Here is a 26364-nt window from a genome sequence, read left to right on the forward strand (position 1 = left end):
CTCGCCCGTTCCCCGCCGCGGCCGCGCATTCGCTTCCGCAGGTTCGTCACTGCGGCTGTCGCTCACCTTCTCCGCATCTCCCATAGTATGCCGCCAAAAAAAACCCCTCAAATCCCACCGTTTAAATTACTGGAGCCTGGTTTGTACTTTTTCCGGTGCTGCTCAATTTTTACGTCTTACAAACACTAAAGCAGCCGGGCGGGAAACACGGGCTGTGCTGAATCTGCTGGGCGGTGCTGAAACTGCTGCGCGGGAATCTCCACCGTGGGCTCCCGCCAGGAATGTGCTGCTGTGGATACCAAGGATACGTAAAAACAGGGGATAAGTGAGGACGTCCCGCTTTAAGACAGACGATTTCCCGCGTGTCTGTGCTTTGTGCTTTATTTTCTTTTTCAATCCCGATTTCCGCCCTGGCGCCGCGGGCGGTGCCGAATGTGCGGCGGTGAAGCGCCAGGCCGGTAAACAGCGCCCGGGTGAGGCCATGGCGGCGGGCGGGCTGGCGGGGCTCCTGCCCGCCCAGACACAGCTCGAGTACGCGCTGCTCGACGCCGACACTGCCCAGGAGAAGGAGAACCTGGTCTACCAGTACCTGAAGAAAATGGACAGCCGCGAGCGGGACCTGACGGTGCCCGAGCTCGGCGAAGGTGGGTGGCGCGGCCCGGGCGGGGCCGAGGGTCTCCCCGGGAGAGGCGGCGGAGCCCCGGCTGTCCCCGTGCGGGGTTTGCCTGGAGGTGCTGCTGCCTTCGAGGACCGGGCAGGGACGGCCCCGTGAGCCGCTGTTTAAATGGCACTCGTAGCTACAGGAAATGTCACTCCTGGAAGCAGCAGGAGCGAAGGGCAAGGAAAAAGACCCCCTTTAAACATGCTCTCCCTGGTACTGGCTGCAGAAACACGTTTTGTAAAATCTCTCTTCTGAATCTCATCCCATCTGTACTATGTATTTATATCTGTCACCTCTGGTCATAGTGAGAACCTTGCTAACTCTCCCTGCCCTCTCCTGAGCTCCCTTGGCTTCCTGGAGCATCCCTTAAGGATGTTCCCCAGCTCTCTCTCCCCAGTTTTCGTGTCCCTGATAACACAAGCTGTGCTGGAGATGTCATTCATCCTCCTGCGGTGGTTTGCCCCTTTCACACATTTCTCTGTCTCTCCATGTGCTCAGGGCGAAATCAAAGGTTCAGCCTTACAAGGTCTCGCAAGTCCTGCTCAGGGTCCTTTTAACCTTTGAGAGGCTCCCTGCGGCTATGGGAGCTCACATCACACTGCGAGACAGAGACCTCAGGGGGTGAAATTCAGGGTTAAAATCACACGTATCACGGGAATGAATTAGGACTTTTAACCACTAGAGCAAAGGGAGTCCTTGCTCTGTCTAGATTTGGGCCCTTGAATTGAATTTTAGCTTTTACCATTAATATTGTTTCAGTGTTCTGTCAAGGCTTATTTTCTCCTCTAAAAAGGGCTCAAATAAGTAGCCAATATCTATGAAAGGTATTTTTGTTCTAGTGAAAAGGGGAGAAATGCCATAAAATATATAAACTACCCTTTTCTTTTGAAAAGTGAACAGCAAAGCTGTTATACTGTGAAAATAGTGCATATACTGATGAATTATTTTCATTATTGTCACCAAAGCTAAATGTGATGCATCCATTTTTGTTTATAAATATATGGAGCTAGAGATCACTCCTCTTCGTGAAACAGAAACCAAGCCTCCTGCTGACTTGAGTAGGAATAACTTTTCTTGGAGCAGATCTCACTTGCTGAAGCTGTCAGAGTGGAAGTTTTGAGGATTTTTAGATCAGTCAACCTACAATTTTTAAAAAAAGGCCTTGAAAAATTTAATTCAGCTTTGCATTGTCTCACAACAGTCTTTCCCCACTATGATTTTAAATAATTTTTAAGAGTTAATAATGGCTGACCATATTCTAGAATATTTGTTCCTTATCTTGATACCAGGTTCTAGTAGGATCAGAGAACTTTCAGTTACCATGGAGGAAAGAATGTTTTCATGTCTCATGTCAAGTGGTTTAAACAAATGACCAGGAGTACTGTTCTGCATATCTGAAAAAGTTGTATTTCTTCCCATGTGACAGAATTAATTTATACTTGTCATTTCAAACTTTGAAAATCAAGATGAAATCTATAAGCACGAAAATATTTCAGTGATCTCTGAAATCAGTTCTTTACAAAACTGTTGGAAAAAAACATTAAGAGTTTAATGCTTTCAACTTTTAGTAGCCTTTATGTGAGTTTTAAATAATTGATTGTTACCCAAATGACATTGGGGGTTGAATAATGTAGATCGTGTTTCAAAATATATGAAATTTGTTCTGAGGCTTGCATGTTCTTTCAATTAAAAAGGGCCTATGTAAAGATATAAACTACACTTTCCTATTACAGTGAGTCTTATTAATAATATTTTGATTTACTAATTATGAAGAATTGTGAAACGTAAGGATGAGTTGGATAAATAAAAGACTTTTTGTTTGCTTTTCTACCTTTTTTTAAAAAAGTTAAAAGCACCAGGAGCATTGTGTGGTATTGGTGCCTTTCCCTACCTTTCCCTTAACTGGCTGTCACTGTTCTCTGAATTCCAGATCTACAGTGGTTAAACACTGAAGGTCCTATTTCTCTTCACAAAGACCTTAGTGGAAAAGTTGTGGTGTTGGATTTCTTCACTTACTGCTGCATCAACTGCTTGCACCTGCTGCCTGACCTCCACGCCTTAGAGCACCAGTACTCTGATAAAGGTAAAAGTGCTTTGGCTCTCTTGGAATAGAATTTCCTGGCACTGTTGCAGGCTGAGTAGCTGAGTCATTTTGTTGCTGGTTACTAAACTGCTGGCAATATTTCAGGGGGTGTCTAAAACTGTCTTCTAATCTTTTAAGTAGCCTAAGAAAGGTGACTGCGTACTTCCATCACATTTTTGAAGGGGGTTAAATAAAGTATCTGTTGTGTCTGTGTAATTAGACAAACAGGATATGTGCTTAAAGCCCAAATCTGGTATCTCTATAAATAAGGCAACTTTCAAAAAGCTACTGAAGAATGTGAGATACAGGCTCAAAGTTAATAAAAGTAGGTAACTCTCTACAGTTGACTGAGGAACCAGCTCTGAGAAGAATACAGTAGAGGTGGTAGAATGGAGGAAGATAGATGGTAGAATAAGATACAGATTACTGGGGTTTTTTTACACTGGAACTGAAATAACAAAATATCTAAGCTTGATGTAGAATTGTTTTGGTATTGGCATCGTGCTGTATACCATTAATAGCCCTGTATTCAAAAGAGGGAATTATGGTCTTTAAAGTCACATCTGAAATGAGATCTGTCTCTCACTCCGACTGAATAAAAGTGTAGGGTAATTTCTATTTAGAATGCAATGTCTTGTTATCATGATGGCCTGTCAGAGATAATCTGTATTCTTACACAGAGTGTGTCAGCTACTCACTTATGTGGGATATTTTAATAGGCTGAACAGTGAGATGAAGAACAGTGTTACTTTCAGTCCTAAAAATATTGTATTAAATACACTATATATGTAGTAAATAACATTATAATGTTTGTCTGATTCGCCATTGCTGTTTCTGATTGGTTTTAATTTTGTCAGTGTTTATTTTCATGTGTTAGCTTTTTCACTACAAAAAGAAATTGCTGTTTATTTGAAATTTACGTAGTGCTTTAGATGGGTTTCCATAGCACTTCACAGAAGATTCAAACTAATTTTTCTACCTTGGAAAGCTTAGATGTTTGCTTTGGAGAAATTTGAGATGCAGTGTAATGTTTCAAATATTAGGAACTTCGTCTTATAAGGAAAAAACCTTCATGGCTTTTTTTTGGGGGGTGAGTCAGTTTTAAGAGGAAGGTGAATGGCAAATGATAAGTGGACTGTTGTGGGTATCAGGCATGTTGGGAAGAAAGTCTAGATAGAGATTTAGGAAGATTATATTGATCATAAAATGAATAATATATTTAAATTATAACTATTTCATAGTACACTGTGAGTGTATTAATATAGCTGTCATATCCTTAATCTGTTTTCTAAGGCTAAGGTGTTAAATCAGCTGATAACAAAACATTCATTTTAACAACCTCTCCACACACGCTTTCTCCTAGAAGTGTTTGAACATCTCTGTACAGGTGTAGAAGAAGCTTCAGCACTCTGAAGTAAAGGTCCACCTGGAGACCTATTTTTTCCTTTGACTTGAGTTAAACTTCCTGTCACAGCAGTTACTACTTGAGGAGAGCACTTTGCTGATGGGTGATGAATGATTTTTGTATTTGAACTACCCCTGTAAGTTTTCTTTGGATTTCAGCTATCCTGTTTCTGCAGGAACCAGAGTGAGAAAAAATATGCTTGGGGTGAAACTGGAGGTAAAAGGGAAGAGGAGCAGGTTTATGGAACATTAATCTTAAATTTAATCCATTAGGAAGCAGAGGATAGCAGCTGGATTCAGGAAGAGATTAAGGTGCTTAATAGTTCAAACAAAAAGAAAAATACATTGGGGCTTTTTTCACTATAGATCTCCCTTTTGGTTCTTTTCTGCTGTTTTCATGTTTCGATTTTCAGCCCTTCAGGATTATTGAATCTCTCTTTGCTGTGCTGTGTCTAAACCTTCATATTACAGTAATGTGTATAAATATACCAAGGCAGTAAGGGTTGTGGGGTTTTAAGCCATAGAAAACTATTTCAGTACATGGTCTTATATCAGTGTGCATCTTCTTCACCTAAGGCAAACGAGATTTACTAATCACTAGGAGAAAGGTGAAGGGAGAGTTGTTGACTTGAGAAGCTTGAGAAAGATAAAAGCTGGAAGAACAAAACATCTTGCTTGGGCAAAGCATCTGTCTCATAATACATTTGGATCTTTAATCTCTTGTTTGAATACTTGAAGGTATATTGCCTATTTTTTCTTAGTTATAAGAACGAACCTCAATATTGATATAATTGACTGTACACTGTGTACATACGTACTGTGTACATGCACACTCTGATGATTTTTTTTAATGTGATTCAAATGCCTTCTTATATGGAGCGTGTTGAAACTTCAGCTGTGTGATCACCAGACAGGAGAAGTTTAAACACAGGAGGCTGCAATGTTAGGGTGATCCTAAATCATTATAAATATTCCAGTACATGTGCCATAGTTCTATTGTCTGGAACTTCAGGAGACCCGTTTCAGAACGAAGACTGCTTTCCATAGGATTGAATGTCGCCCGGCATCTTTATCTGATATGCTCTCATTGCTATCTTCAGTGGTGCTATTTCTGTATTTCAAGTGGCATTCAGAAGGTTATTTTAAACCCCAGTGCATATTCAGTTCATGTTATCAGCAGTCCAGAAATTACTTCTATAAGAGGAAGTACTTTTTAATATTCAGAAATAGCTTGGCATAAATCCAGTGTTGTGCTCTGCTGTAATCCTTCAAACAAAGTGTTTCAAAGGGAGTGCATATTGTTATTTCTCAGCATAGCATCCATCATTTCCACAGGAGTTTTCCTCATGAGGGGATGTTGTACCTTACTTACGCTGTTCAGGTGTTCACTATAGAATTGTCTTTCTAGCTTTAATGACGTTTTTGAAGGACAAATGTAAGTGCTGGTTCTGATCCCTTTACAGATAAAATGTGTGACCTGCTGCTTGGATTTCAACAGTTAATGATACCATAACTTCAGCTGTTTGATACTGCAACATTCTGCTCCAGTAGAGTTGATAAGACTGTATCAGTTATAGTGACTTTTTAATTGTGAAATTGTTATATTCAAGCTTGCCTTGTTTATAACAAGTGTTGTCATTTTGTCATACTTGTCAGTGCTACCATTTTTATTTGAAATATAGAATACTGTATTGATTTCAGAGGCCAATGCATTATATGCTTTACTGTTTATCTAGAGGAAGATATGTCCAGGTGATGCTAGAATTCCACACTTTGGTGTTAGTTTTGTGGCTTCTGGTTAACTGTGAAAAAGAATTTTCTAAAACACCATAGTTGTGTATAGAAATCAGAAGGCAAAGAGGTGTCTGTCCTACGTATCTTTAAAAAACCCCAAAGTATCAGTTGAACAGCTACAACTTACCCACAATTATTTTGAAAGTATTTCTAGCTTAGTATGTAGAGTTGAGGAACTAAGAAGAGTTCATGTCAACCAGCTGGGGAAGTAATGGTCCTAAAACGTGGTAATTTTACCTGAGGGTTATTTCTGAGTGTCAGTATTTTCTATATATAGCTATCTGTATTCCTACTGAGATGTAATTGCTCTCTGTTTGTTCAAATCCTCTCTCATTCTGGGAAGCAGTCAGTCACATTATGGCATAACCATGGTTCATTTTTCCTTAATTTTTTTTATTATTATTCAAATACATTTCAATGCACAACTTCATTTTTCTTTGCAGATGGTCTTGTTATTGTTGGTGTTCATTCAGCAAAATTCCCAAATGAAAAAGTTCTGGATAACATTAAAAGTGCCATTCTGAGATACAACATTGTCCACCCTGTAGTAAATGATGCAGATGCAACACTGTGGCATGAACTAGAAGTGTCCTGCTGGCCAACTCTGGTCATTCTTGGGCCTCGTGGAAATATGCTCTTTTCTCTTGTTGGAGAGGGACACAGAGAGAAATTGTTTTTATTTACTTCTATAACACTGAAATTCTACAAGGAAAGAGGACAAATCAAAGATAACAACATTGGAATAAATCTGTACAGAGACTCCCTTCCACCTTCTCCTCTGCTGTTTCCTGGCAAAGTGACTGTAGATGATTCAGGAGAAAGGTTGGTCATAGCAGACACTGGACATCACAGGATTTTGGTTACTCGTAAAAATGGACAAATTCTACACACTATTGGAGGTAAGGATATATATGTAAGTTTATTATAGCAATTTCAGTTCCTGAGTAGAGTATGTTTGCTGTGCCTCCTGGGCTGACTCTTTTCTTAGAGGACTGTTGCAGTGCTCGGTTTGGTTTAGCAAGCTGCAGCTTTCCTGGAGAGCACGGCTGGGCTGCTTAGGGCAGGGCAGCCTTTCTGTCCTCCCGTAGTCCTTTTTGCACAGCCCTGAGCTCCTGCTCTGGCTAGCTGAGCTCTACAACACAGTGATGGCAAAGGAGGCAAGAAGGGTCTCTCTAGTGGGAACCTCTGTTGTTTCATGTTGGTTCACTGGTTCCCAGAGGCAGAGTGCCCGAGAGAGGCCTCGTGGTCAGGAGCAGGGGGGTTTTCTCAGGGGCCCAGGGGCGGTACATGGGTGGGATTGGGGTACCAATAGGGAGAACCCGAGGGATTGGCCAGGACTAGGGGCAGGGGAAAGCAGTGGGCAACAATATGGGATAAGAAAAGCAGTGAGTAAACAGATCACCACAGAGGACCTGGCAGTTGCCTAATTGTTTTTCATTGCTTCATTGACTAAAGTTCGTCTTTTCATGTGCTGTCCAATATGAATTACAAAAATGTGTTTTGTATTCCTCTGAAGGAGTTGCAAATGGTTTTAGATATAAAGGATGTACATCCACATCAACCAGCAAGGTAGGGAAAAGACGAGACTGTAATGCCTCCTTTTCCAATAGAAGTGAATGTTGAATTGTTGTGGTGGTGTTGTGAGGAAAGGTTTTTCGTGTTGTTTTTTTTCTTTGGTTATTGAGTTTTTTCAGTGGAAGAGCATTCCTGTATAGGATCTCCTCTGGTTTCAAAAGCAGAGGAGAATTACTAAGAACAGTGGCATTCCAGTAAGAACACAGGCACCTGAAAATGCAGTTGCCTTAGTATGTATAAAAAGACCTGTGTTCTCATCAAAACTGAGATAATAATGTATAAACAAGTCATGAAAATAGTGAAAGTATTTTAAATTTTGTTACATTTATTACAATGTTTGTATTAGTAACATTTCAGCTTTAGAAAACGAACATCCATAGTTGCTTCTGTGAAGTAACAATCTGCTTTACAATGCAAATGAAGACAATTAGCACACTCTTTGTATGCTTTACTGTTTCACAAATGAAACATTCAGCATTGGGGGTTTTTTTAAACCTATTAAAATGGTCAAAGTTACATCTTAGTCCACTGAATACATACCCTGATGGGTTGTATGCTAGCCAAAACAGAAGGAGCCCGGAGGTCTAGCTGCACTGTCCTTTACAAGGTGGCACTGAACACAGAAAGGGTTCAGAGTGAGCTCCTCACCCCATGGAGCTACTCCTGGGCTCGTTGGAGGACACGCAGGCAGAGACAAAGAAGAAGGGAGGGGAACCCCTCGTATAGGTTCCACGCAGAGATTTATTCACATGAAGGGACAGGGACGAAGAGCCGAAAATCTGAGGGTGTCCAGGGATTTTATAGTGGGGATGAGAAAGGCGGGGATAAGGGACACAGGCAATGGGATGGGGTAAGGGAGGTGGGGTGTACAGTGAGGGAGCCAATGGGATTAACACAGAGGAGGCACTTAGGGAAGAAACCAATGGGGTGTCGAATAACACAGACGCTTCTGCAGCTTATGCATATTAACTAAGGGAAATGAATATTAACACATATAATTAATATATAAAATAGGGAGGGGAAAACATGAACCAATCGTATAGGAACATGTAGATCACGGAACTGGGGGGATTATGGGTTCTCATCCTAACTGCTGAGTGAGTTGTTAAACCTCGGTGCCTGACCACTGTAAGTTGGTCTTGGTTTTACCCTCAGGGGTCAGGGTGGTTGAAGCCACTTGCAGCACCACAGTAACTGTAGGACAACCATAATAGACAGATTTACGAAGTGGTTGTATGCTCAAATTATTGAAAACAATGGTTTGTTTGTGTCTCAGAATCAGGACCTGTGTGCTGATGTGTCCTGTATTACTTAGTCTGGAATTGACTAATGCCTGCCCCAGGCGTTAGTCTCTTCTTATGAGATCCTACAAATCTTATAAGAATACCAGTGACTCTGCTGTTTAAGGAAGGGAAGAAAAATTCTCTTTGCTATTTGAAGTAACACTGCATTGGCTAGACAGGCTATTTATTGAAGTTCATCTGATTTATCAGTAAGGCATTAGTCTAAAGACCTTTCTCCTGTAGGATGTGCAAACAGAATTTCTTATGACAAAAATGAGAGAATTTGGTTTCTGCTTTATATGTGAGATGAATTTTCTGGCTACAAGTTACCCTTTAGTGTTCTGGGACAGTCATTAAACAGGGATTCAGAAGGAGTGTCCTAAGCTCCAAACTGGCAGCCTCCTTCCTGTGGCATTATGTGCTAATCCCTTCCATGGAGATGTGCACCCTCTCACTCAGAGGGGAACTACTGGAATCTGACACACCAGTGTGTCTGACAAGGTCTAAATTGATTTCTGACTGGAGGTTGTAAAAGTTTGTGTATTTCAGTGACTCAGTTAAATGATTCAGTGGGCAGAAAACAATGTAATGAAGTTGATAATGCAGTAGTAAATGTGGGCATGCACAAAGGTTGAAATTGTTATTTGCATCATAAATCATGGTACACACATAACTCATACCTAAATGTCTTCTGCTGACACATCCTGCTAATGCACTTTAAATGCTACCTCCTCTGAAGTACGGTGCTTACCTTCACACTGTTATGTTCCTTTCTATTTCCTGACTGTTCTATGCAGAAGTCTGTCACTCCATCATTCTTACTGTTCTTTTGTGTAATTAGTTCCATATCACCTTTTTCCTAATTAGTGTTCTTAATGAGATAATGTTGCTAATCAAATATTAGTTTCATTTGTGATTACAACAAAATCTAGACCAATGAAATGGAGTTGAGCTTTGGACTTTTTTTTCCTCCTGGCTTGCTTTGATGTAGTCAAGACAAAAAAAAAAGCTGTAGTTCTTTATTTTTGTTTTCCATTGTTGCTGTTGTTCTTTAGTGCAATTTAGAACCCTATTAGGACTCCTCTAGAACATTTTAGAACCCTGTTAAGACTTCTCTTTAAAATATGAGCTTAAGCAGAGAACTTATGCAGAATGAGTTATGAACTTAATAGCACCGGGCTATTTTTATTACGTAGCACAGAGGCTAAAATGAGGCTACACCAAATAGTAATAGTGTAAAATGTACAAGGTTCTGTGAAAGCAGCTCTTGGAATATGTAATTATCCTAGAGGTTTAAATATGTATGCACTTTATTTTTAGGGTGACTTTTTTCAAAAATTACTTTTGAGTTTGCTGTGTTTTATTTACAGGTCCAAACAGTGGAAGGAGAGATGGAGGATTTTCAGAGGCAGCTTTCAACTCACCACAAGGGATTGCTATAAAAAATAATATTATTTATGTAGCTGATACAGAAAATCACCTAATTAGAAAGGTAAATTTTCCATAAGGAAATTCAAAGTTTAATCTCTTATACTTTATTCTGCTTACACAGGTGAAAGTTTACACCACACGAATTACTCTCCAAATAACATCAGAAAGGAGATTTGGTCCACTGTCTTATAAAGAAATGCTGTTGAGCAGGGTTTTTTAAGGGCTGCATATACTTTTGTGTTTCCTTGCTAATGGAGATGAGGTTGGCTACTTATTATAGCATAACAGGGTTTTGGTTTTGGTTTGGATTTTTTCCCTAGTCACTCTTACTTTCCTGTTTTGAGAAACATCTATTCTTAGTACTGGAAGCAAAAACTGGTTTTGTTTCACTTCCAGTAGTATCAGATTCTTATCTAAAGTTATTGTACTGCTGTGGTGCAGTGAATATCCAAACTTCCGTTGGCTGTTTGGGTCTCTAAAACACAGGTAACTGCCCTGATATCAGAACTGGCTGCATGTGTGTTCTCTCTGATTAAGAACTTGCAACGTTTTAGCATGTAGGAATTGGATCTTACATTAGGTTAGGTCAAATTTAGGATATCAGAAGTTAAGTTTGGTGATGCAATATAATATTGCTTTATTATCTAAAGTACTCTGTGCATCCCAGAAGATCTCAGACTCGGGTCCTCACCAATATCCCATTTGTGATCAGAGGAGGTGCACCCTTAATCCATCTGAGGTGCCCTTTGTACAGATTATTTTATGTGGAGATGGGAGACACTGTTACAGTATCTGAGTTTTTATGTCATATTTGTATATAACTTTAAAATAAAACATCCACATCAGTGTATCTAAGTATTTATCCAGAAATATGTGATGCTTTCTTGTACAGGCATTGAGCAAATGCTGGCAGAGCAGTGTTAATTTTTGTTGCACGTGGCACAGAGTTCCAGGTACATGGTTTTCATGCTGCCTGCTGCTTCCCCACCCCCGTACTCCCTGTCCATCAACAAGCACTGTGGTAAAATTAATTGTTTTCTTTCATAAACAAATGCCTGATATTTGTTAGGATTTCTCTGGTTTTGACACCTAGCTCAAATTATCTGTAACTTCAGTCAAGTGAATTTCATACATTCATTTAATGTGTCATTTTCCTTCACACAGATTGACCTGGAGTCGCAGATGGTGACCACTGTAGCAGGCATTGGGGTACAAGGTGTTGATAAGGAAGGAGGAGCAAAAGGAGAAGAACAGCCTATCAGCTCTCCATGGGATGTGGTCTTTGGAAATTCAAGTACTGTATCAGTTGAGCTTTAACATCTCATATTTACACATGTGACTGTTTGCTAAATGTTTTACTGTTTGGGTATTAATCTGAGATAGAAAAGGTAAAGGTGTAATATAAAACTGAATCTAAAACACAATAATTTCAATTGCAAATGGTAACTGCGGTTCTGCTTTGGATCCTGAAATGTTACTTGATGGAAGAAAAATTCTTTTGCATCAAGTTCTGTAGTTACTGCATCCAAACACAGAAGGAAATCATGATTGCTTTTTTTAGGCCAGTGCTTTAAGCCAGGATCAGTAGATCTGAGGGTAGATTTTTTTTTTTTTAGTAGATCAGCAGGTAGATTTTACAGGAAGTGAGCATGTTTAGAAGTTCCTTTCCTTGACTATAGACGTGTCTGGACCACTTGTAAATATTTGAGTTTAGAAAATACAAATAATTTTATTTAGGGACCTCTGTTTATTCCTGTTTAGGTGACATAAAATCCTTAGCCTCAAGATCACGATAGAGTCAGTCAGACAGAGGAATACCTCAGCACAAACCTTGCAAGTGTGAGGAGGTGAAATAAATCTTTGCATAATAGGATGCAAGGATCACCTTCTAAGGACTTAAGTAGCTTTCTTTCCCAGTTCACTTTGAACACCCACCTGAGCCTGGCATCTCAAAACTGCCACATTCTCAGCTGTTACTGAGTTGAAACACTGAGTTGAAACAATTTTCTCATGTTTCCATTTCAATGTAATTTAGAAGATGCAGATGCCAGTTTATTAACCATGACAGAAACAATGCTTTGACGTGGCATAAAACCTGTAGGTTGGTATTTCAAACATGAAAAATTGACTTCCAATATTGGGATTTCTTTAATCTGCAGATGAACAGGGTGGGGAAGTAGCATGATTTACCTCTAATACCTTGAAATGCAAGGTGCTTTGCAAGTCTAGTAAATTGTAACATTTTACTGATGTGGAAGCGTTTGTTAAAATCTTGTGTCAGTTATGAGGGAGGAAAACACACTCAAGTATAAGGGAACATAGAATCACAGAATGGTTTGGGTTGGAGGGGACTTTAAAGACCATTTTTCCAACCTTCCTGCCATGGGCAGGGACATCTTCCACTAGTCCAGGTTGCTCAAAGCCTCATCCAGCCTGGTCCTGAACAATTCCAGGGATGGGGCATCCACAGCTTTTCTGGGCAACCTGTCCCAGTTCCTCACCATCCTCACAGTCAAGAATTTCTTCCTAATTTCTAATGTGAATTTGCCCTCTGTCAGTTTGAAGCCATTCCCCCTTGTCCTACCACTGCATGCCCTTATCAGAAGTCCCTCTCCAGTTCTTTTTTAACCCATTTGGGTACTGCACTAAGGGCTCCCCAGAGTCTTCTCTTCTCCAGGCTGAACAACTCCAACTCTCTCAGCGTGTCTCCATAGCAGAGCTGCTGCTCCAGCTCTCGGATCATCCTTGTGGCCTCCTCTGGCCTTGGTCCAACAGGTCCATGAAGCTGATTCAGAAATGCTGACAGTGTAGAATCTTCTGGTACAAAGACATTGTCAGTATAGACAGAGTACCACCAGCAGCCTTGAGTACTTGGGGAAGCAACTGGGATATGTTTTCAGATTTAACAGTTCTATTAACATGTCTTGTTAAAAACAAACAAAAAAAAAGCCCTTTTTCAAAGGTCTGGTCAGCAACCCTTACAATCTGTGGTAAGCATATGGAATCCTACTTGGAAGATCAAGGAGGAACACCTGGAAGAGAATCTCACTGGATGTGGGCTGCTACTAATGCAGGCATGACTTTTACTGAATTTTGTATAATCTGCTTTTCCTTTTGTGAACCAGGAGACTTGTGTGGCTAGATGGTGTAGTTTTCAAGAGATCTTGAACCAGAAGGCTGATCCTTGTGGGATGTTATTGCAGAGCTGGTTCATAGATCAGCAAAGAGGAGACTAATAACTGATTAGTGCTTCAGAAACTTGAGCTGGTTGACAGAGCTATTCAAAGTATCCTATAATTTTACTTTTAATTTTTCATGATGCTTTTTTATGCTTCTGTCAGTAGTTAAATATATGATGATTTTTTTTTAGTTTTGAGAGCTCTGCTTGTTAAATGTTAATTGATATGATAATTTTTATCAACATGAACATAGTATTTACTGAGTTAGTCACCTGTAGAGGATTAGTCATCTGTACTGTTCAACATTGACTGCTGAATTTTAATAAGCATTTGCATAGAAATCAGGTCTTCTGAATGCACTTTGTTCAGACTGGTGCTGATTTTTTTCATATTCAATTAGAACCTACTAGTCAGTTGCCTGTTTAGATTGCTACAAAATATAATATAAGCTGTCAGTTAAGCAGAGATTAAATCAATTTGAATTCTTTTTTTTTTTTTGAGAAGGTAATAAGCCTAATAGATAAAATGGGGAAAATATACATTACTGTAATAGCAGTAAATTCTAAAATTCTTTAGAGAATTATAACCAGAGAGAGTTGTAAAAATGAACAGTTATATTGAGTGGAATGTGAACAGGAATCTGTCCCAGAGCATGAGGAACCAGGACTGCAGTGCATGTCTAACAAGTATTTTTTGCTGTCATAAGCTGCAGTGACTTTTTAAAGTTTGCTACCAGCCATCAAAATAGTTTGTCAGCAATGCAGCAGAGTTTGCCAAGGTTGTATTGTTGAGTTGCAAGTTGCTAAGCTGCAACTTGCTTGAGCATAGTGGGCTCTTCTGTTACTCTGCAGTATAACATAGAGTTAGATGTAGACTGCTGTCCTACAAGTACATACCCTGTTGTCAGAATTTTAAAACTCATGTGCCAGTGTCTTTAGGCATTTGGATGGGTGAGGTAATTTATGAGAGTTTCAAAAATTACTTTTGCTTGCATCGACACAGCAGCGTCCTTGTTTTACATATGCTTGTATCTCTCTGTGCAAGTTGCAGGAGGTAACCTGTACTTCAACAACATAGGGTCATTATTGCAAATTTTAAAAGTTTGAGTTTTGTGTTAACTGATGTGTCATGTGGTAGCTAACACCACACTTTCCCATCTTCCTTAGATCTATGTAGCACAAACTCTGTGCAGTTTCAGAAGATAGATTTTTAGTTGTTTTTTTAAATATGGATTTTATAATTTTTAAATAAGTGCTCTTTCTGGAAGTTTCCTTTTAGTGTCCAAAGCCATGCTAGCCAGAACATGAAAGGGAGAAAAAGGAAGTTTAAATGTTTAAGCCGGTTATTAAAAAGCTTATTCTGACCTTTTTCAAAGTCTCAAAGAGGAAAGATTGCCTCTTGAGAGAAAGTTTTTTCCTCTATCATTGACATTTCTTGAGTTCACTCCTACATAGAGTTAAGAGTATGTATTGATCAATTGAAAGAATTAATTTTTTGTTTAAAACCTTAATATATAGGTGGTTGAGAAATGGAAAATACTGAGAAAAAGTTTGAGAACATGTATAAGTTAATATTCAGAACTGATAGTATGTAGCATTCTTTTAAGTATCCACACAGTATTTTCATAAGTAGACTTTTGTTGCCCTGTTCTATACAGATGCCAAAGTCTGAGATAAAGTGAGTGTGAAACACCATTTAAATGAAATTTGGCACAAATGTCTTCCTTTGAGGCAGGGGAGTTAATGGAGACAAAACGTATGGTAGGATTCAGACGGAGTATTCTTCCTTGTGGTCTTTTTTATTTCTTTGGCTGTGGCCACTGAGCTTGTGTTCTGAAAATTCTTGAATGAACTCCATGGCTTAAATTCTGGCTTTGCTGAGGTTGGTGCTGAAATTTGCATTGACATAGATTGTGTGGGAAATAGAAGGGAAGGGACAGAGGCTTAAAAATACATTACAAAATTACTGTGTGCTTTTTTAGCTTTCTCTGTTGTGCCCTTCTATTTTTATTTAGTGGGTGTTGAAAGCAAGTGATACTTTAATGCACAGTTGATTTGAGCATGAAATGTTCTTGATAGCTGCATTCTAGCTGGAAGGAGCAGGACAATGACCTGTGCTGGTGACATAACCATGTGTTTCACATTCCAAAATCTGGTTTTAAACTGCATGTTTGTAATCTATTTATAGAAAGTCCCAAGTACAGTATTGACCATGCTTTCAGTAAACTTGTTGGAAATTTTTACATAATTTAAGTATTATGTAGATCTGATTTAAATGAAAGTACAGTACCTTATCATACTGGTGCAATTTTTATAGCCCTTAAAAGGCAAAAGTATGTAAGATATTTTTCATCCTTCTCTGTGTTTCTGCTAGAGGGTTATTTGGTACCACTGCATTCCAGAGCAAACACTTTTTTTTTTTCCTGTATTACTCATGGTGATTCTTTCCTAGTGTAAAAAAAATTTTAAAAATCACTTAACCAGTAAGCAATTAGCACTTCCTGCTTGAGCTCAGATTATACATGAGGTCTTTATGTCTGAACTGTCTGTATCTTGAGGGGATGCTTTCTTCTACATGTCACTCTTTTTCCTCCTAGTCTGGTCTCATTCTGTCATTGAGGCTCTGGCCATCACTGTCCTGTGAAAGGAATTTTCCTGGGTTATAGCTGAAAATTAAAGAGCTGCTTTTGCTATCATCAGGCATTAATTTGGAACCATTTTTCTGGACAAATCAAAGCTTAAATTCTTCCAAAGATATATGCATATATGATATGACTGCATGATGTAGCAATGTGGATTTATTTGGAATGCAAAAGGCCTGCTCATCTCTTTAGCAGTTTCCTATGCAAAGTACAAGGTTAAAGATACCCCATTTGGCTTTGCCCTTATACAAATTTAGTTCCACAGAAAATCATGTTAAGAGACATCACTGACAAAAAACTACATTGTCTGTCTTTCCTTGTTGAGCTGGATCCTAAATTACTTGTAAATAGCAATTATTTTTTATTTTAGATTATTGGAATTTCAAAGAAGTAACTTCATTAAAGAGAGGGGTGAAGTAAAGTGAAAGATATATAATAAGGTTTTATTCCTGTGTAAGAACTGCTTTAGGTGAAAAAGTCTTTTGAGAAATAGAAAATTAAGTAGTTACAGGGCAGGACTGCAGTGAAGCAGGATCTTACCCCATCTTGCTTTGGGTTTATAAGTATTGCTGAATAGTGATAGTAACAAAACTTACTAGTATTTCACATGTTCATTATAGAAACAGGTCAAGAAATGAGGGACTTATGTCAGTATTTTAGTATAAACATGCCTGTGACATTCAAAGACTGAAGTCTTGATGTAAGGATATAATGGGAGTGTAGTGACTGAATATTCAACAGTAATCTTACTCAATTGAGTTTGACAGACTGCTTTTCTAAGTTGGACTTCTCTATGTCTTGACGAAATGCATAATGACAATGATTACTTTCTGCAGTAGAAAAGAAGCATTTGGATTAGCAGGGTTGACATCCTAACAGCTGTCAAATTTAGAATCTTTTTGAAGTCCTTGACTTGAAGCTGCCTTCTGTAAAAAAAGTGTCGTGTTTGTACCTGGAGTGATGGTTCTTATTCTCTACAGTGATGGTTCCACAGTCTGTAGTCTCATTCTGTGACTTAAATCTATGTTCATGATAAAGAAGCTTAAATTAAACATCAGATTTCTAAAGACTAGTTGGTGTATCAATTCTTAATTTCAGATGCAAAACTGCTGAAAACACAAGTGTTAGAGAGGCTTTGTCAGGCATGCTGGGGTCAGAAGGAGACACATTTTTTAACTGTAACTATTTGAGGCTGAATGTGCTTCTGGATATGGAATGCAGGTGTTGGAAGTCAAGGGAGACTGTGGTGCTGAAGTACCCTCAAGTGTGTGTGTTTGCTGTGCTTAATTAGGAATGAGTAAAACACATACCCAGACTTAGCTCCTTCTGTAGTTATAGTGATGTATCCCAACACTAAATAATCCAAATTAGTTCTTTAATGTTTGCAAATGCTATCTCTTCTGCTTGGAATTTTTTGGAAATATTTATTGCCATTACAGTTAGAAGGCCTGAGTTAGAAAACTTGGGAAAGAAATAAAAAGTACTTCCTTACAGTCATCATTTTTAGCTCCCTATTATCTCCCACTGTAAGACAACCCCTTGGTATCTACCCTTAATGAGAGGGAAGGTATGTTAACTAAGGAGGAAAATTTCAGAAGCATTTTGTTTCATAAAGGGTTGTGCTGTTTGCATGATGCAACACTGCGTGAAAGAGTGCCAGGTAGCACAGAAAGAAAAGAAGAACATTGATTTTTAGTCATCCAAAAAGGATGATGTGTACTTTAAAAAGTCCAGACTTCACTGTTAAAGTATTCCTTTGGAGCTTTGCTGTTTGTGTCTCACTGAAGAACACTGGTTCTCTGTTCTTCTGTCAGATTTGCATTTAATTTTCTGAACTTCCACTGACTGAAGAGCAGGTGAGACATGCATTCACTGTGCTCGTGCCTATCTGTGAACTGCAGGGTGTGTTGTGTAGCCCCTTTTGCTCCTTGTGAATTTCCAGAGGATGAGTGTACCAACAGACTTCTTCCTAGGTTCTTTTTGTTTCTTCAAAGATAAAATTAGTAGACAGGAATAATATTTTCAGACTTCAGTCTATTTAGAAAATGTCAGTGATGCCAGCCACAAAATATAACTTTGATTCCCAGGCTTTTTATTCCCAGGCTGGAAGCATGCAGTCCCAGACAGGGAAAGCTGGAAGTGTGGATGGTCCTGGGAATGGAATCCCTTCAAACAGATACTGCTCTTGATTGGTGCCAAACAAAGTAATTTCTGTGCATTCAGATTGACTCACCAGTAATGGTTGGCAGTCTTAGTGACTGAAGATGTGCCTGTGTACAGACAGGACTGTGAATTTTTAACACACAGGTCTAGCAGAGGCAGATTCAGGAGCTCCAGCATTGTACAATAACTGAGGCATCATGCCCTGGGGAATGTTTGTGTACTCAGAGCTGTAGTTCACTATTAGTGAATGTTTATAACACAAGTGTATCCCATTTGCAAGCCATACCTCGCTTGGATACAGGCACACTACAGATAAGAAAGCACATACCCTAATAAGGAGAAACTACACTGCATTTTTAAAACAGCTCAAGATGGATTGGAATGTGGTGCTTAATTGAATAAATGTAAGAGAATTGCTTTGTTCTCTTATGTTGTTTTATAATAAATTCTTTAGAAATAAATTCTTTCCATTCATGATAAGGAGTTATTGTAATAATGGCATTACCATAATTTTAGCATTCTGGCTCTCCCTGGCCCCCTTCTCCTGCAAGAAATGTATGGGAATAACAATAGTTATGTCCTTAAACTGTTCTGTCTTGAAAGAAAAAGTTTTTCTGCCTTTTTTTAAGAACATAAAACATGAAACCATTGTGAGGACCATTGTGTGATAGAATACCTTAGCTGTGTAGCATTAATCTTCTGGGTTTGGGTAATGTTTTTTTATTAAAGCTCTGACGTATTTTCCACAATTCCACAAAGACTGTGTGCTGTTTCCATGCTTGCATCCATTCTCTTTCTTCTAATGGCCATCCAGTAGAAAATATTTGTGTTAAAATTTATGACAGTTATGGAGCTCTTACTTATTTTTACAGCCTTGTTCTCTAGTTGAAGAAGAGATCTTCTCTCTATCAATCTTCCATAGTCACTAAAATTTGAATTTAATATTGATACTTTTTTCTCATATTTCATAAGTCTTGCTGTATGCAGAATTAGAGTAAGAAGCCTTTTCAATTTTTCAACATCTAGCTGTTACAGGGGAGTTTTCAGTATGTGGTGTTAGAGAATTGGATAGATGAACAGAACAGATTTTTCAACAGTGCTCAGTTCAAGTCTGACTCTTTCATTTAATTGGTGGATAAAGTGAATATTAAATAATTAACAAAACTTTCTGAGATCACTCAGAATGAATTGCAAAGCATAGCAAGATAAAAAAGCTCACTTTCTGAATAGACCAGTGATTTTAACAGTTTTCATTCTGGAATACTTAGAATAGTAACATCTGAAAGTGCAAGATATGCATAATGGAAATAGAAAATTCTGAGGCTGAGTAGTTACTATATAGGAAGTAGAGAAATGATTTCATAACCTATTTTCTCAATTTAAATCTCTTAGAAATGAGCTCTAATCAAAAAGTGAGACCTTGGGATGGGGAGGTGTTGTTTTCGGTTTTTATACTGGAGTGTTTTTGGCATTGTTGGAACTTTGGTAGCATTTCTGGTAATTTATAACGTGTGCTTTGCAACTCATTTTGCAAATGTTTTTTGATCAAGTAAAAGCTTGAAGGTACTTTGCAAGTTTGACTTTCATTTTTGGTGCTCTAGTTTATGTAAAAACATGGAGCCGCACGGAGGTGCAGAAAAGAGTTACCAGAATTACTTTGATGATAGTCTTGGGAACTTGTATATTGATCCAAGAAACAGAAAATGCTGGTGATAAGCTCTGTTAAAATCATACCAGTACTGTTCTGAAGAGAGCTCACAGTATAAAGAAGTTAATTCTGGAGAGAGAAGGATGCCTTTTTTCCCCTCTTGTGGTGCGTAGTGTAGAAAAGATTTAGGATTAGAAGAAGAACGGCAGAATCTCTGTTGGGGGAATGTTGGTAATTTCATTTTTTGGACTAACTTGCCAGATTTAAAATGTTTGCGAGCGTTTCACATAACATTGCTTTTATTTTGAAACTCCAGTATATTTTTGGCGGAGGGAGGGGAATTATCCATGAGATTGTTTTCAGGAACAGCTCTGAGATGCACAATGCTTTATAAGTTCATGTGAATAAAAAGTTTCTGTGAGCAATTTGAAGGTATTTTTCTGTTGAGTGGCTGATGGTTGTTACAATACCTTCTACATTTATTTCGAAAAAATTTGTTAATGTTGTTTATGACTATATGGGACAGTGTTAAAAAGATAATACTGTCCCCATTTTAATGCAGTTTTTGAATGTCAACTTTGTGTTCCTTAAGATTTTCAGGAAAGACTAAAATAAGTAAATTTCTTTTGCTTTTGGGTTGTTGGGGGTTTTTTTCATTGTCTTTCACAATCTTCCTTCATGCATTTTTTACTGCTGTAATGTGATTACGTTTAAAGCTATAGAGCACATTTATGTTCTTCAATTTTCCCTTGTATAGTTTTCTTTGTGAAGTATTATCTGGGCAAACTTTGTGTAGTTATTTATAGACTTGGATTGCTGAATAGTAGTTTTATACTTCAAGTTGGAAAAAAAAGAAGCTTGACACATACTTGAACGCTTCTTGATCAGAAGGTCACTGTTCCACAGGTGTGCATCTTGCGTTTGTGGCACCACGTTCACATGTGCATAGGGAGAACAACTTGGAAACTGGGTGGTCACTTCAGGGGGAAATTAGGAAATGCCCACGTCACATTTACTGTTTAAATAAACTGCAGTTGATGCCCTGCAGAGCGAGCATCAGTGACCCTTAGCTTCAAACATGATGTCCTCTGTGTATAATGTACAATGGTACTGCCACGGTTATTTCTTTCAAAGCCTGTAAACAACACGCAGTAGTTTTTTGGAGTATCAAATTTTGTCACTAGTATAGTAAAAAAAAAAAATCAAGATTGCATACCCCAAAACCATGCTTAGCAAAGATAGGTATGTACTTGTTGGCTGGTATGAATCAAAAATAACAGGTGAAACAGACACAATAGCAGAATGTTGTGAAGAGCAAATCCCACTTGAAACGTTGCCTTTGTCAGGTAGGAATATTAAACACACAATTTGTAAACCCCTGGGAATAAAATACCAAGAAGAAAAGAAGAAAAATAGCAAGTTTTGGTAGATTAAAGATACTCTCTCTCTCTCTTTCTTTTGCTCTGTTTTTTTGGTTGTGTTTTATTTTTTCTCCCATGGGGAAGATGAGCTGAAGTAAGGAGGGTCTGCAGAGTTGGTTTGATGATTTCTTTGTTCTATAAAACATTTCTGAAATGGGTTTTTTTTCATCTGATTTTCTGTATCCCTTTCTAAAAGTTTCAGGAACGCAGGAAGATGATGTGTTATGGATAGCAATGGCAGGCATTCATCAGATATGGGCACTGATGTTGGAAGGTGGAAAACTACCAAAGGGAAGGTAAGCAACTTACTAAGCGAAATGTGAAGTTGCTGCTTGTCTTGATAAACAGCTTTCAGAGCCCAAAGAGAGAGGTAATCAAATTAAACTGAAAATAATTTAGTTTAAAGGCTTGTATGCTTAAAAGTCTGCCTCCTTTTCCCACATCTGTTAGACAAAATGAAAGACGCTACCTTAGCTATACAGCTATGCCTTGGTAAGATATATTCATATAATTGAGTGTTACTTTTCCTTGCATTTGCTGAGGTAACTAGTAATGAATAATGTACTGAAGTGATATAAAAGTTAGCACAAGGCATTGAGCAATTCCTCGTTGCTGCATTACAGTTGGTTTTATAACTCTCACAAGTGCCTGTTCTGTAGCTTCTGTTTATTCATCTTGTCTGAGCTATTTCAAACTCATGGTTGAAATCGGGTGCTATTTGCCTTCAGTGACTTAAAGAAAGGAGTCTGCCTTCGCTTTGCTGGGAGTGGGAATGAGGAGAACAGGAACAACGCTTACCCACACAAGGCAGGGTTTGCCCAGCCCTCGGGGCTCTCCCTGGCCCCTGAGGAGCCCTGGAACTGCCTCTTCGTGGCCGACAGCGAGAGCAGCACCGTGCGAACCATCTCGCTCAAGGACGGGGCAGTGAAGCACCTTGTAGGAGGAGAGAGAGACCCATTGGTAATCACTTCAAACTTCCCCACACTGCCCTACTAATATTTCTCAAGCCTGACCTGGAGGAACCACTTTTGGGGTGAGAGGGTAAATCAGTTTCCATGGCCATCAATTTCTTAACTTCACTGCTTGGAATGCAAATGTGTGGCAGTTGTGATGCTCAGATGGTAGTGCAGGCTGTTGCTCCTTAGATAAGAAATTACTTCACTTATTCTTAAGATAGCCAATTTGATTCAGCATTGTGTGGTCATTAAATCAGCTGGATTCATATTTATAACTTAGCTGTGAGAGTTTCCATTTCTGTGGTTAGCATCCGCACTTCCAAGTTTCAGTATCCTTGTTTTGAAATTGTCTTGATTTTTTTTTTTTAAGTTAGTGAATTTCCATTTAATTACAGTCATTTAAATTCATGACCACATTGAATAATCAAATGTATTAATTAAATAAAATAATTTTTCAGAATCTGTTTGCCTTTGGTGATGTGGATGGAGCAGGCATAAATGCAAAGCTGCAGCATCCCTTAGGAGTAACATGGGACAAGAAAAGAAAGCTGCTCTATGTGGCAGATTCCTATAATCATAAGGTAAGTGTATAGTAACTTGTTATATACAGAGTTGGAAATTTTTATTACTACAGAGAATTATTTTAGTAATGTACAAAGGTTGTGGTTAGTTCTGTTAAGCTGAGGAAATGAATTACACGAGTTCCTTTGTGGGTTCTTTTTCCTTCCTTCCTTCCTTCCTTCCTTCCTTCCTTCCTTCCTTCCTTCCTTCCTTCCTTCCTTCCTTCCTTCCTTCCTTCCTTCCTTCCTTCCTTCCTTCCTTCCTTCCTTCCTTCCTTCCTTCCTTCCTTCCTTCCTTCCTTCCTTCCTTCCTTCCTTCCTTCCTTCCTTCCTTCCTTCCTTCCTTCCTTCCTTCCTTCCTTCCTTCCTTCCTCCCTTCCTCCCTTCCTCCCTTCCTCCCTTCCTCCCTTCCTCCCTCCCTCCCTCCCTCCCTCCCTCCCTCCCTCCCTCCCTCCCTCCCTCCCTCCCTTCCTCCCTCCCTTCCTCCCTCCCTTCCTTCCTCCCTTCCTCCCTTCCTTCCTCCCTCCCTCCATCCTTTCCCTCCCTTATGGATCCTTCTCTTTACCATTGTTTTGCTGTCACATTCTTCTGTGTTGATTCTTCTGTGGTCTCTTGGGGAAGGTGAATTCAAAGTGCCAAGTTGCAGTTCAGACTAAAGACTTTCCATGAACCTTCCCAAAGATGCTGAACTACAATGAAAGAGCTAGGAGTGCTTAGTCAGGAATATACTGTAGGTTTGATAAAACTGAGAGGGCAAGAGGACTTGCTGTTCCCTTAAAAAAGCCATCCAAGTTTTGAGAAGTATTGGGGGTTGCCTCCATGGAACTCTGGGATAAGAGACATTGTTTTGCATGATCATTCTTATGTGATGTTATATAAGCATTCATGTCTAGAAGGTTTTTAACTGTACACTGACTACATGCACTAAAAGAGAAGTAATCTGATTTGAAGAGTAAGATATATTACACTAAATGCTAATTGACATTTTAAGGTAAATTATATTTTGTTTCAGATCTTGTATAAAACTTTATAAACTATTTTCCTATTACTTTGAAAAAAAACCCATCTATTTGTAGAAGAAAAATAATCTACAAGTTAGCCTGCCAATTTCGTTATGCTCTCACTGTTTTGCAACGTTTCTAGAAAGCCAGCAAACATTAGAAAAACAAGTCATCCAGCATACTTTTATAGCAGAGGGGTAGGTACTTTCAAAGTTATGGGAGGGAGCCCTGAGTGAAGACCAAAGGAAGAAGTGAAGTCCATGAGGGGGTCCGGATGGGGGAAGACGGGACGTGTTCCTTGGTAAAGGGTGATAACACAGCCTCTAGGATGCACACCTGGTATCTGAGGTACTCAAAAAGCAGAGCTGACTACTGGAAATGTGGGATATGAGATAATACAGAACATCTAAATCCTGCTGGGTTTTCTCAGAGCAGCTTTTGTCTTTGTTTGTCTTAGATTAAGGTTGTGGATCCCAAGATGAAGAACTGTGCTACCCTGGCAGGCACAGGAGAAGCAGGCAATGTTGTTGGTTCCAGCTTTACACAGTCAGCTTTCAATGAACCAGGAGGTTTGTGTGTTGAAGAAAACGGCCGCCTGATGTATGTTGCAGACACAAATAATCATCAGATTAAAGTGCTGGATCTGGAAACAAAAATTCTTTCCATGGCAAGTAATACTTGTTAAACAGGCTGATTGTGGTGTCTTTTGATATAAATTACTATTACAGACTTCAGCAATTGTTATAAAAATGATACAGCTGGCTTTGGGTACAGTAGCTGTATTCACAGGATGTTTTGTGATGATCAGGCAAATAAACATTGCCTGTTAGCACAGTTGTTGAAAGCCTCAGTCTTCAGAAAGACAACTTTTGCATGAAAACAGAAAGTGACAACCCTCTAGAAAAGGTTAATACAGAAATGTGAGTCATTAAAGGTACAGCCCAGTTTTTCAGCATGAAAAGCATTTCATGAACACTTTGTAAAAAAGGGAAGTGAAATCAATTACCAAGCCCTGTAATTAAGCTGTAAGAGATGATTTTGGGAGGTAGAGACTTACAGCAAGATATATAATGGGCTTTCAAGTTGTCAAATCAAAACCACTGTCATAATTGAGTTTTATTTGATTGTAAACAAATTTGTGCTCATGTCCACCTCACAATGCCACTATGTCTTAATGATTTTTTCAAATATATATATACATATATTTATGACATAATGGTCCTGATGTCTTCTCATATGTTTCTTGCATTTAATAGTACACAGTCTTAGTATGTGTTTAAATTTTCATATCATTTAACATGTTGGTGGCTTTTCTGGAAATTTTCCTCTATTTTACTGTGCAATGTGCACAGTTAAAATTCTGGATTTTATTACTGAAGCATGCAATTTAATACTGGAATTAGAAGGAAATACATTTACATTTTATTTAAAGCAAAAATGTATTCCAACTGTAAAAAATTTTAGTTAAGGGATTCTGTAAAGTAGCTGTGGGTTTTATGGTTTTAAGAGTAAATATTGCTTTTATTTGGATTAATCAGGGTTTTTTAATTTTAAGGAAACATTTTGTCCTTCCCTTTTTCTTTTTTATCATAGTATTGTTGCACTCTGTCAGAAAGTTTTAGGCCAATAGCCATAATATGTCACTTTGAAACTGTGACTGTGTTGTGAAAGCCCATTTATCTTCAGTACTAATAAAAATAAGCATTTTGTTTGATTTCTACTGATAGTTGCCTATCCTGAAGCCAGAAGCATGTGATGTTCCAGATAACCTGCCTGTGCAAAAGGATAAAATAACAAACCTTCCAAGGCTGCCTAAATCTGCACCAAAGGTTCAACTTCCTTCATTAACTGTAGCTCCTGGCCAGACAATCCAGTTTTTATTAAAGTTGACTCTTCCTCCAGATTCAAAACTGAATGAAGAAGCTCCCAGTGCCTGGTTTATCACAGCAGAAGGTAAAGTCTCTGGTTAGGATAGGCAGTGGATTAAATCAGCACATCCTGCAGTGGAGGGGATCTCAGTCTGATGAACCAAGATATCCCTCCCTGTCCTGTGTTCCTGTTTGACCTTGTGATGCAGTACATGATATTTAGAGTTGATGCATATAACAGCTGGATTGCAAAGATTGAAAAAAGCCAAACACCTGGTAGACTGCTCTTTGTTTGAATTAATACATGCTGCATTATGGTTCAATGCAATGAGTTAGGTGTATGTAGTGTGCAGATCATTTTTCAGTTCACGTACTGTCAAATATTTAAATAAATGGGAAACTCAAGTTTCATTCTAGCAGTAAATGCCATCATTTTACCTGCAGTTTAATGCATTTATGGCAGATATCTTACCTGGTGTCACAGATCTCTGATGCAAATGTATGGTAGCCATTAATTTAAGAAGTTTTGCTTGTGCATATCAGAATAAATTTTAATATCCTTTTAAGAGTGTATAGGAGAAATTGCAGTTCCATTGCATTTAAATTAGATGTACTATATTTATACATCTATAGTGCTGTGGATCTCTCCATCTCTAAATGACTGATAAAAAAGCATTTGTAAATTACTTCTCCTTT

At 38.6% G+C, this 26364-nt stretch overlaps 1 protein-coding gene across 1 annotated transcript in view; it reads left to right on the forward strand.

Moving 5' to 3' along the window:
- Positions 1–466: 466 nt before the first annotated feature.
- NHLRC2 (NHL repeat containing 2) overlaps positions 467–26364 on the forward strand; it is a 33775-nt gene continuing 7877 nt past the window's right edge. The window contains exons 1-10 of the mRNA XM_069020060.1: positions 467–644; positions 2592–2744; positions 6386–6841; positions 10171–10292; positions 11396–11525; positions 21480–21579; positions 22012–22243; positions 22698–22820; positions 24258–24467; positions 25528–25753. Coding sequence (XP_068876161.1) covers positions 482–644; positions 2592–2744; positions 6386–6841; positions 10171–10292; positions 11396–11525; positions 21480–21579; positions 22012–22243; positions 22698–22820; positions 24258–24467; positions 25528–25753 — 1915 coding nt within the window. The 5' untranslated portion in view covers positions 467–481. The remainder of the gene's footprint in view (positions 645–2591; positions 2745–6385; positions 6842–10170; positions 10293–11395; positions 11526–21479; positions 21580–22011; positions 22244–22697; positions 22821–24257; positions 24468–25527; positions 25754–26364) is intronic.

The sequence above is a fragment of the Aphelocoma coerulescens genome, chromosome 6 (assembly GCF_041296385.1).
Source record: "Aphelocoma coerulescens isolate FSJ_1873_10779 chromosome 6, UR_Acoe_1.0, whole genome shotgun sequence".
Classification (NCBI taxonomy): domain Eukaryota; kingdom Metazoa; phylum Chordata; class Aves; order Passeriformes; family Corvidae; genus Aphelocoma; species Aphelocoma coerulescens.